This window comes from Labeo rohita, chromosome 25, assembly GCF_022985175.1.
Source record: "Labeo rohita strain BAU-BD-2019 chromosome 25, IGBB_LRoh.1.0, whole genome shotgun sequence".
Classification (NCBI taxonomy): domain Eukaryota; kingdom Metazoa; phylum Chordata; class Actinopteri; order Cypriniformes; family Cyprinidae; genus Labeo; species Labeo rohita.
The window spans coordinates 29,703,314-29,714,344 of NC_066893.1; the positions used below are offsets into that span (position 1 = coordinate 29,703,314).

Sequence of the window (11,031 nt, forward strand, 5' to 3'; positions counted from 1 at the left end):
AAAAGCAATTTAAAAAAGTTATTTTTTTCTGTCTTATATTCCAGTACAAATATCAACATTTTTAAATCAAGATAAACTTTCTGGAGAAGCAAAATGACATGAGATATTAATTTTTTTCTTGCTGAAAGGAGCTGCAGTTATCTTATAACCTCAGTGTTTCTTTCCTGATCCTCACAGAAGCATCAGTAGCATCTCTCCACTTTTAACTATAATCATATAATGTGAAGTTAAAAAAAGTTAGTTCATAACAATCATTTTGCGAATTAAATAACTTTACATCAGGGTATCATGTTTAAAAAAAGGATTATTTACAATCCCAAATACAAAAACAAAATTCTAACCTTTCATTGAAGTAAAATAATAGAAAGTGAGAAGAAAATCTCATTACGAAACGAATGTTTTTCTCCAGATCATGTTAGCCACAATTATTGGCACCCCTAGAAATTCTTATGAGTAAAAAAAATTCCCATTCATATTTACAGTTTTTTTAGCACACCAGGGTGACAAGGAACATAAAATTGTCCATTTACATTAATCACTCACTGTCATTCTCACACCATTGTTACTGAACAATCCAGGCAAACTATACAGTTAGGGCCATAAATATTTGGACAGAGAGCATTTTTTTTTCTAATTTTGGTTCTGTACATTACCACAATAAATTTAAAATAAAACAACACAGATGCCGTTAAAGTGCAGACTTTCAGCTTTAATTCAGCGGGCTGAACAAAAAGTTTGGATAAAAATATGAAGAACTAAAGCATTTTTTCAAACACAATCCCTTCATTTCATGGGCTCGAAAATAATTGGACAAATTAAATAACTGAAAATAAAATGTTCATTTCTAATACTTAATTGAAAACCCTTTGCTGGCAATGACAGCCTGAAGTCTTGAACACATGGACATCACCAGATGCTGGGTTTCCTCCTTTGTAATGCTCTGCCAGGCCTTTACTGCAGCGGCTTTCAGTTGCTGTTTGTTTGTGGGCCTTTCTGTCTGAAGTTTAGTCTTTAACAAGTGAAATGCATGCTCAGTTGGGTTAAGATCAGGTGACTGACTTGGCCATTCAAGAATACGCCACTTCTTTGCTTTAATAAAGTCCTGGGTTGCTTTGGCTGTATGTTTTGGGTCATTGTCCATCTGTATTATGAACCTTCTCCCAATCAATTTGACTGCATTTAGCTGGATCTGAGCAGACAGTATGTCTCTGAACACCTCAGAATTCATTCGGCTGCTTCTGTCCTGTGTCACATCATCAATGAACACTAGTGTCCCAGTGCCACTGGCAGCCATGCATGCCCAAGCCATCACACTGCCTCCACAGTGTTTTACAGATGATGTGGTATACTTTGGATCATGAGCTGTTCCACGCCTTCTCCATACTTTTTTCTTGCCATCATTCTGGTAGAGGTTGATCTTGGTTTCATCTGTCCAAAGAATGTTTTTCCAGAACTGTGCTGGCTTTTTTAGATGTTTTTTAGCGAAGTCCAATCTAGCCTTTCTATTCTTGGGGCTTATGAGTGGCTTGCACCTTGCAGTGTACCCTCTGTATTTACTCTCATGCAGTCTTCTCTTTATGGTAGACTTGGATATTGATACGCCTACCTCCTGGAGAGTGTTGTTCACTTGGTTGGCTGTTGTGAAGGGGTTTCTCTTCACCATGGAAATGATTCTGCGATCATCCACCACTGTTGTCTTCCGTGGACGTCCAGGTCTTTTTGCGTTGCTGAGTTCACCAGTGCTTTTTTCTTTCTCAGGATATACCACACTGTAGATTTTGCCACTCCTAATATTGTAGCAATTTCTCGGATGGGTTTTTTTCTGTTTTCGCATCTTAAGGATGGCTTCTTTCACCTGCATGGAGAGCTCCTTTGACCGCATGTTGTTCACAGCAAAATCTTCCACATGCAAGCACCACACCTCAAACCAACTCCAGGCCTTTTATCTGCTTCATTGATAATGATATTACAAAGGAATTGCCCACACCTGCCCATGCAATAGCCTTTGAGTCAATTGTCCAATTACTTTTGGTCCCTTTATAAAGAGAGGTCCAATTACTTTTGGCACATGTTAATGAGCTGAAACTCCTAAATCCTTCATCCAATTTGAATGTGGATACCCTCAAATGAAAGCTGAGAGTCTACACATTATGTCCATGTCCTTTATATAACTATAACTGGAATATGTTTCAGTAAACAACTAAAAAAAAAAACAAAACTTTTGTCAGTGTCCAAATATTTATGGACCCATACTCTGTTCCTGATCTCAGATCAGTCAGACTAACTGTGTTTTGATTCTTCATCACAGGTTTAGACGTCCAGACTGAGTCCTGCTTTAGTTTATACAGTAATCTGAGCTCCACTGTAGCAGGACATGATGGAGGAACCTTCAGAACCACAGTGTTTTCTGTGACCTCTTTAGTGACTGGACAGACTGGTTTGGATGGAGGAATAAAGCAAACAGCTTCATCACATCCATGTTCATACAGCAGAATGCAAGAACCAGGATTATTCTTCATTTCTCTTGAGGACACAATGAACCTGGCTGGTTTACAGTCTTTAGAATCGATCAACTTTTTAAAGATCTCCAAGTTGCTCCTCATGTTCTTCATGACATCAGAACTGAGCCAAGACTTTTTCTCTGAATCAGGGCTCTTTTCATCAGTTTCTCCTTTTGTTGAAGGGTTCAGATAATTGGTTTGTTTAGGAAGCAGCACATCTGTCCAGTATAATGATGTGAATGTGTAACAGACCAGGTTTTCAACTTCCAAATCCGTCCAGATGGCATCCATGTTGACTTTCACCTGTGCACCTGCATCCTTCAGCTGTCTGAGGACTGATTTAATGATCTCAGACTCTCTTTCTCTCTCTTTCAGCCATTCTGTGAGGTCTCTTCCTCTGAATGGAGACTTATCATGTTCTTGAAGAAGATCATTCAGCTCAGTTTCCTTCATCACGTCTCCACGGATGTTTGGCAGCAGAGAGCCGAGTTTCTCCACAAGTCTCAGTTTGTACTTGTAGCAGTTTTGCTTCATTTGTAGTATTTTATTCTGAAATTCAGCAAACGTCAAAGCAGAAGAGTCTTTCAGAAGATCACTGCATTTCATCTCAGCAGTATTTAAACTTTCAATCACTGATTCAGTTTTAATAATTAGATCCATGCTGATGTGTTTCAGAGATTTTGAAGCTTTTGAATGTAGTTTCTCCAGAGGATGAAGCCAAACTCTCAGAGGAACCACCAGCTCTTTCTTTTCTCCCAGCAGTTTTGGAAGATCAGTGAAAACCTTCAACGCATCTTCAAAAGAGGTCGGGTTAGACGGTAACTGGAAATCACCATAAAATGTGCATGTGAATTTCTGGACTGCATTCTTCTGAGCTTCATTCATCTTCAGACTGATGTTTGCATCTCCTGAAATGAATTTGAGTTTCTCAAGAACCACTTTTGCTTCTCCTTCTACTGTGCTTATTTCCTCATCTGCTGAAACTTCTCTGTCAAACACAAAGCAGGCGTCTGCTCCATACAGCACTGCTGTCACCACATGCGTCGCTGTGTCATTATCAAACACGTCCTGATGAACGATATTTTCAGCTGCCAAGTGGTTCATGGTCAGTTCTTCAAACCTGCAGGTTGAGTGATAATGCAGCGTCAGTCTCTGCTGTCTCAAAGACGTCTTGAGGTTGTTAAGATATTTGGCTGCTCCTGTCACATTGACCAGTCCAGCTAAAAGACTGAGTTTCAGAGAGCCGTTGATGTTAAGTAAGCTTGATTTGTTCTCAATGGAGTCTGAAGCTGTGACTTTGATATTGGAGTTAAGTTGGGGACGGGTTCGTATGTTCTGCTGGAGCTTTACTGGATCCCACAGTGTGATTCCTGTGATAGAAAATAAAAAGGATTAAAGTTAAACTCACCAGGACAGTGTGCATCTGCTGTAATGCTCAGCTTTCTGATATTTATATTTTTTTTATATATTTCAAACTAAAATAACAAGTGAGCTTATATGGTAAATGAGTTTATTAGAATCACTTTCCCAACAGTAGTGGGATGCTGGAGTATAATCAGTCTCCTTTGAGACATTATTATCTATAATTGTCCTCTACCACTTACAGTAACACAATAAATGATGCACAGAAACTCCTATGAGGAATAGGCAGCATCCTGTCAATAATGTCTAATTCATTAATAATCATTCAAATAGTTCAGGATATGATGCATTTATTAATTTATACCTGTAGTTTATATAGGCTACAACACTTTTTCCACTGCAGAATGTTAGTTTTATAATAACACTAAAATAAGACACCTTACTTTCATTTGTGATCAGATTTAAAACTATTTCACTGCATAGAACTTGCTAGATATGACTGCCATCATGCCCTGAGGACTTACTGGGTTCAGCATCATCTTCTGGAGTCATCTGTTAATTGATCATATATCAATGCTGTGATAGGATGGATAACTGGAAGTAAACTGTCAGTGTTGTAGTACCTGGTATAAGAGCATCTTTCCTGCAGTCATACAGCATCCCCAGCTGGAAGGGTCTCCCTAGAGCTGCTGTTTCAATCACATTCACTCCTACTGTAGCCATACTAAACACACAAAAACATACCAGTTACTGACACATTTTTTTTCCTTCAGTTTTGCTTTTCAGACTACAATGGCTAAATGGATTTGACTCACTTCTATAGATAAAAGAAATATAAATATAAACAAGAAATATTTTTGTTTTAAACCATGAAGACAGGCCAATGGATATCACACAAGCAACATACAAACTTTGCCCAATATTATGCCAGTAATCTCAATGGTTGTGTAAAACAACACCCTTTTTACCTTGTCAAAGGTTGCTTTAAATGTTAATGGGCTCTACTCGCCCCGCCCCTCTCTTCTCTCTGTGGAGTGATGAGCCTGTTTACTTTAGCTGCGTTAAGCCGCTAAACTTGATAACTACCACGTTATAAGGAAAGGCGATCACAAAGATTCATAAAAAACCCTTATACTCACTTCTGCTGTAAGTGAATCTGGATCATGAATGATTTGTGTGAACACAGACGGATATATGTAGATCAGGAGGTTCATTCCCTTCACAAACAAACGTAATCCACTGCATCTTCAGCGGCTCAGATGTCGGGAGTAAATGACGACCACTATGTTCATTATTACATCCAGCAACACAACACCTCAATCGCTCAATCAGAGATATTCTTGTCTAACTCACATCCCTGCTCCAGCATCAAAACAAAGAGGGCGGACTGTTACAGCTGATCTGAGGTAAGACGCTCATGTCAATCAACTATTGTGGGAGTGGCCTCTGTCATGTGACGCCACAACGACAGGCATCTGAGAACGGCTCGATTTGAAAAAGGGGATGTTATTTTTACAGATTAATTAAAAACCGCTGCATGGATTTTTATCATTGTAGGGTAGATTTGTACATACACTGACAACACACATTAATGTTCAAACAACATAAAGTGAAGTTTGCATCCGATGACCCCTTTAATAATTTTAAAGGTGCAGTGTGTAAGATTGAAAACTAGCAGTTTAAATGTGTACTGCAGTCCAAATTCAAAATATTGCGGAGAGCCGTTTCTCCAGCATCTCCTCCTCAGACTCGACACTTACGAGGGTTTGCCAGATTGGGGACATGCGACAAGCCTTGCACTGTAATTTGATCAGTTGATTTACTGTTTTAAATGTTCCTCTGCTTATAAAAGCATTGTGCAGTATGTAAAATTACTAACAGAGGAAAAACACAATTTGTTGAGTCAGCTTAAAATAATTTGTTACCTTCCTGCCTTAAAATTTTAAGTTCAGTCAACTAAAATAAGTTTAGGCAACTTGAAATGTTAAGTTGTACTAAGTAACAACTTAGATATTTGTGTTTGCTAAACTTTACAGATAGGTAAGTAACCCAGCTGCCTTAAAATTTTAAGTTGATTCAACCTTAGTATAATTTAACATTTCAAGTTGAATAAACTTTTTTTTTTTGAGTTGACTGAACTTAACATTTTAAGGCAGCCAGGTTACAAAATATTTTAAGTTGACTCAACAAATTGGTTTTTTTTTTACAGTGCAGCGGGTAGGTGCTGTGCAGGTAAAACCCCACTCCCCTAATCTCAAGAGTGACGCTAGTGACTGCAGTCTTTAGCCTCGTTAGTGCGCACTAGGAGTATGAGACTTTTACAAAGAAGCTAGAAGTAACTTTTAGTAAAGTCTAAGACCGACTCTTAAGTGTTTACTGAGGGGACACTTAAGTGTTGAGAACTAAGGACTACAATGATGTCAACCCAAAATGGCTGCCTTTGACCTCTGAAACAGCCAATAGTGAGTCACAGCAGCACAACACCAATCATTTGATGTAGCTACAATAAAATCATTTAATTAAGACATTATTCAATATTTCAATGTATTTTTTTAAGCTCTTGCATTGTGCAAAATTATCACAAATTATTACTGATGTTTTGAAATCCTTTTCTATTGGTTTGTCTCCTCGTTTACAGTAATGATGTAAACATGAGTTTCATCAACAGCTCCAATAACTCCAAGAAAGCCCACAATCCTCATAAAAGTGTCTTGTTTTTGCAGTGTGGTTTGACTGTCAGTTGAAAAGTCAATGAACTGCCATATAGTAGTGGCCAACAGGGAAAAAATGTGTTATTGATTTTGTAAGCATATTTACTTGGAGCCATTTGTTTTATTTCTGATAATAATGCAATGAAACATGACAAATTGTGCGGTCTTTGTTTTGGCCATGCTGTCATACAATGAAATTCTGAACACAAGCAAAAATGACAGGGAGAGAGAGACAACAAAATATTAATAACTGCTTATTGATTGTAGTCAATGTCAACGTTGCCAATTTAATGTTTAGCGACTTCCTCACCCCCTTAAAGACTTCGTTCAAAGGCCTAGCAACAAAATCAGTTTGTTGGACAAACCTTATTACAGCACTCTCCCACTGTTTTTTCCTTTCATATTTTGATGGTTTAAGTGAAACGTGAGGTCATTAACCTCCACATATCACTTTTGGTCACTGTTGTGTTAGGTGGGGTTAGTGTCACAATATTTAAGACCCTGCTTACTCTGTCATCACCGGTACATTGCTGCATCTTTTCAATTTTCCAGCAAAAAAAACAAAAAACAAAAAAACAAAAAACTTTTAATCGAAAACATTTTTAATCAAAGTATATTAGAGACTTTTCATTAAGACCCTAAAGAATCATATCAACTTGTGGAAAATGGGCATCCGATGACCCCTTTAATGCTAACGTTAGCATAAAACCTGAAATTTTCATCTGCAAACACTGTGGCATCTCTTTGGAGACATTATATGCATTTATTAATCATGCCAAAGTGGACAAATCTTGGCAAACTCCAGGTTTTCGTGTACAGTGTCTGAATGCTCATGCACGTTCTTAAGCCTCTCTGCACTTCAGTCGCAAATGAACCACAAAACTAACGAACTGATCTGAACACCATCTCATCTGAATTCTAGATGCAGCATGGATGTCTGTACATTCATGTCGACTAACGTGTAAGTTTTTTCATTTGTATAATTGACAACTGATAATTTAAATAACTGACACTTAGAAAAACTAGGTGTGTAGGTCACAATAACGGCAGCAGATGCAAAAGACCAGGCTTTCACTTCCTTCTACTCTGATCATACTTGGTAAGATCTTTTAGTACATGATTTAGTGATGTTAAAGGGATGGTTTTTAAAAATAAACCTTTTGTCACACTTTTTCAACTTTTTACCTAGCATCTTCTCAGATACATTTTGAATAACAAGGGTAGGTAAATGATGATAGAATTGTCATTTTTGGGTGAACAATCTTTTGACTAATGACAAAGGCTCCAACATCTACATCTACTTTTACTGACACCATAATCAAATGTGAAAAGTGTTTTTGTAAAGTCACAAATATCACTATAAAAAAAAAAAAAACAAAAAAAACACAATAAATTAATTAATTTACTTTTTTTTTTTTTTTTAGGAGATTCAATTCCACACAGCATGACTGTAAGTTATGAGAGAATTTGCATTTTTGAATAAACAGTCCTTTAAAGGAATAATCCACCCAAAAATGCAAATTGTCATCATTTACTCACCCTCATATCATTCTAAACTTGTATGCACATCTTTCTTGTTTACCACAGAAGGATATTTTGAAGAATGCTGGTGACAGAACAGTTTCAGTTCCCATTGACTTTCATTGTGTATTTTGTCCATATAATGAAAGCCAAGAGGAACTGAAACACCAACACTGGTCACCGACATTCTTCAAAATATCTTTTGTGTTCCACAGTAAATTTAAGGCAGCAGGGTAACTAATTATTTTAAGCTGATTCAACAAATTGTGTGTTTTTTTTATAGTGTAGACAGACATATATTCTTGCTGTGGCCAATAACTCAGAAGTGTGGTCTATCAATACAAGGTGGTATTTTGTACAAATGTAGAAAGACTTTAGTATCATTTTATGTTGAACATAAGTTGCACATTGTTACTTACAGTGTTTCCATCCAGTTGTTTTTATGCATAAATTCAAAATGTGCATAAAAACATCTGGAAACACTGCAATTTCATAGGTGCAGGTGGAAAAGCTAAGGTATGGCTAAAACCTAAACATGACTAAGGTAATTGCGGCGTAGCAGCTGCCCAGACACTGATGTTCCTGACAGATTATGTCCAGAAACGCCCTCTCATGAACATCTGACTGAATCAGACCTCTGTCTGTCTTTCTGACCCTCACTCTTGGCATGTTCTTTTTAGTATAATACGACACAAACATTTTAATAAATGATGCAAGACACAGAAAGTCACCATTAGCATGCAGCCGGACAAAAGAAACACTTATTGTTACTGTAGCGGGGCAAAAGTAACAAGTGTTACTCCTGATATTTAAAACTGATTTGCTTTTATACTGAAAAACTCTGACAAGGCACATCTTCAGGATGTGTTGCAGTGCTAAATTACCTGTAGAGTGATCATTACTGTGATGCATGTAATGAGAAAAATGACACAACAATTTGCAAAAAAAAAAAAAAAAAAAAAATTCAGCTTCAAAAATTGACTTATTGTACTTGAAAACTGCTTTCTGGACCTAACCATGGGAAAGCAGTTCTATCAAGGGTTGCAAGCTGAATGTGCTGTCATAGCCTGGAAAGCAAATGTAGTCCAGGCTCTGAGAAATTCACTTTGTACTTTCGTCCCCGCTCTCCCTTACTAGTGGCCACTCACGTTTGTCCAGGCCCGTCCAAAAATAAAATTCTCACTACATCACTGCTTAAAATGTTAAATAAACAAATCATATTACCTTGGAAAGCCGCTTCTAGATTCGTTCTCACTGCTGGAAATGTTTCAGATCATTTATAACATACACTTGCGTTTTAGACATTCAGCATTCTCGAATAGAAAGACATGTTGTTGCGGCATTGAGCTGCTTCCTTGAGTTTTCTCCCCGCCTCTGTCTGTTTTACTTGCACATTCAGTTCACCGTTAGTTAACCCTTCACGGTACGTAATATGATAGCAATGAGGAAAAAAATATTTTCCTGCTTAAAATTACTATAACACTATAATGCTATCAATAAACATTTTTATTTATTTATTTATTTATTTTGTTTATTTATGATTTAAACGTTTGTTGTCTTAAGGCAACATTGTACCACAACGAACAAAAATAAACATGTGATATTTTCATGCAGAAAAAATAGATATATTTATTTAAAACATCAATTTCTTTAATCAAACATTTGATCAAACAGTTTTATCTTACGTTTTTGATGCACTGCACATCACATATTTAATAAAAAGTAAGATTTTATATCTAGATATTGCTCTTGTACCATTGTGGATCACAAGTATAACCAAACTACCATATCTGTTATCATGACAAAGCAATACAATTAGTGTTGTTTCAAAGTACAAAATTAAAAATCATCATAACCTTATGCTAATATGCACCTTATCCTTACAAGCATGCACATACACACGCAAACTTTCTTATAAATACATTACAATATCATGCAAAAATGCAAATACATTTAGATTTTTATTTTTTTTTTACAAATATCATATACATGTATTTTATCCTATATGCCTGGTATGGCCATATGTGGTTCCATTACGGTACAATGTTGCCTTGAGGCAACATGCAGTTTTTTGTAATTTCCTATGATATATTTGATGATATATTATGTAAAGTTTTTGAAAATACTTCTTAACTAACCAATGAAGGTGACTCAGATTTTTCGTTAGCAATTATATGGATGAAAATTGATGAAAAATGCACCTTTCATTGGAGCAAATATAGAATGTGACTTGTACATGTCCTAAAAGTGAAAACAAAACAGAACATATGACCACTTTTTTGTAATTTAATTTCTTGGTACTTGACTTCTTCTTTACTGAGATGATCAATCAAACAGGTGTCTCGTTTTATTTAGAAGGAGGCAACACTGTACCATAGAGAGTTAATGATGATATACACTAGTCAACATTTGAAGTGGATCAAAACCTTTCTTCAAAGTTGTCCTTAAAGCAAAACAATACCGGTTTGTCTTAGGACAACTTTGACAAACTTTTTTGATGCACTTCAAATTTTGACTACTGTATATATATCACATATATATATGGGGGAGACCGGTGAGTGTTGTTACTCCCCGCCTAAAATGAGCGCATACATTAAGATACATTAAGAATTCATGCACAGAATTATGCAGAATGTTAATATGACCAGCTGTTCACTTTCTTTATCAGACCTTTAATAAATGTACTAAATGTGGCATGTCAAGGATGCAATATTATAACTCGGTCAGTTGTTGTATATACTTTCATAATTGTACTGTACAGTCTCATCTTATTTATTGTATGTGGTTATATATGTTTGTTTTCTAACAGTAGTCAGAAGCAGTTCTCCTCATTTCATTGTTTACAGAAAAATACAATAAAGGCCTTTAATTCATTTCAATTCAATATCTGTCGCTGCATTTCTTCAGCAGACACTGGATGGCGCTGCTCTCACACT

General features: G+C 36.4%; 1 protein-coding gene across 1 annotated transcript; it reads right to left on the reverse strand.

Annotated features, from left to right (window-relative positions):
* Window positions 1–844: 844 nt before the first annotated feature.
* LOC127156515 (verrucotoxin subunit beta) lies at window positions 845–9,423 on the reverse strand. Its single transcript, XM_051099400.1, has 4 exons — window positions 9,320–9,423; window positions 4,487–4,587; window positions 2,254–3,871; window positions 845–1,787 (listed from the first exon to the last, which is right to left on the reverse strand). The coding sequence occupies exons 2-4, from the start codon at window positions 4,584–4,586 to the stop codon at window positions 845–847; spliced, it is 2,661 nt and encodes an 886-aa protein (XP_050955357.1). The 5' UTR covers window position 4,587; window positions 9,320–9,423.
* Between the last annotated feature and the right edge of the window lie 1,608 nt (window positions 9,424–11,031).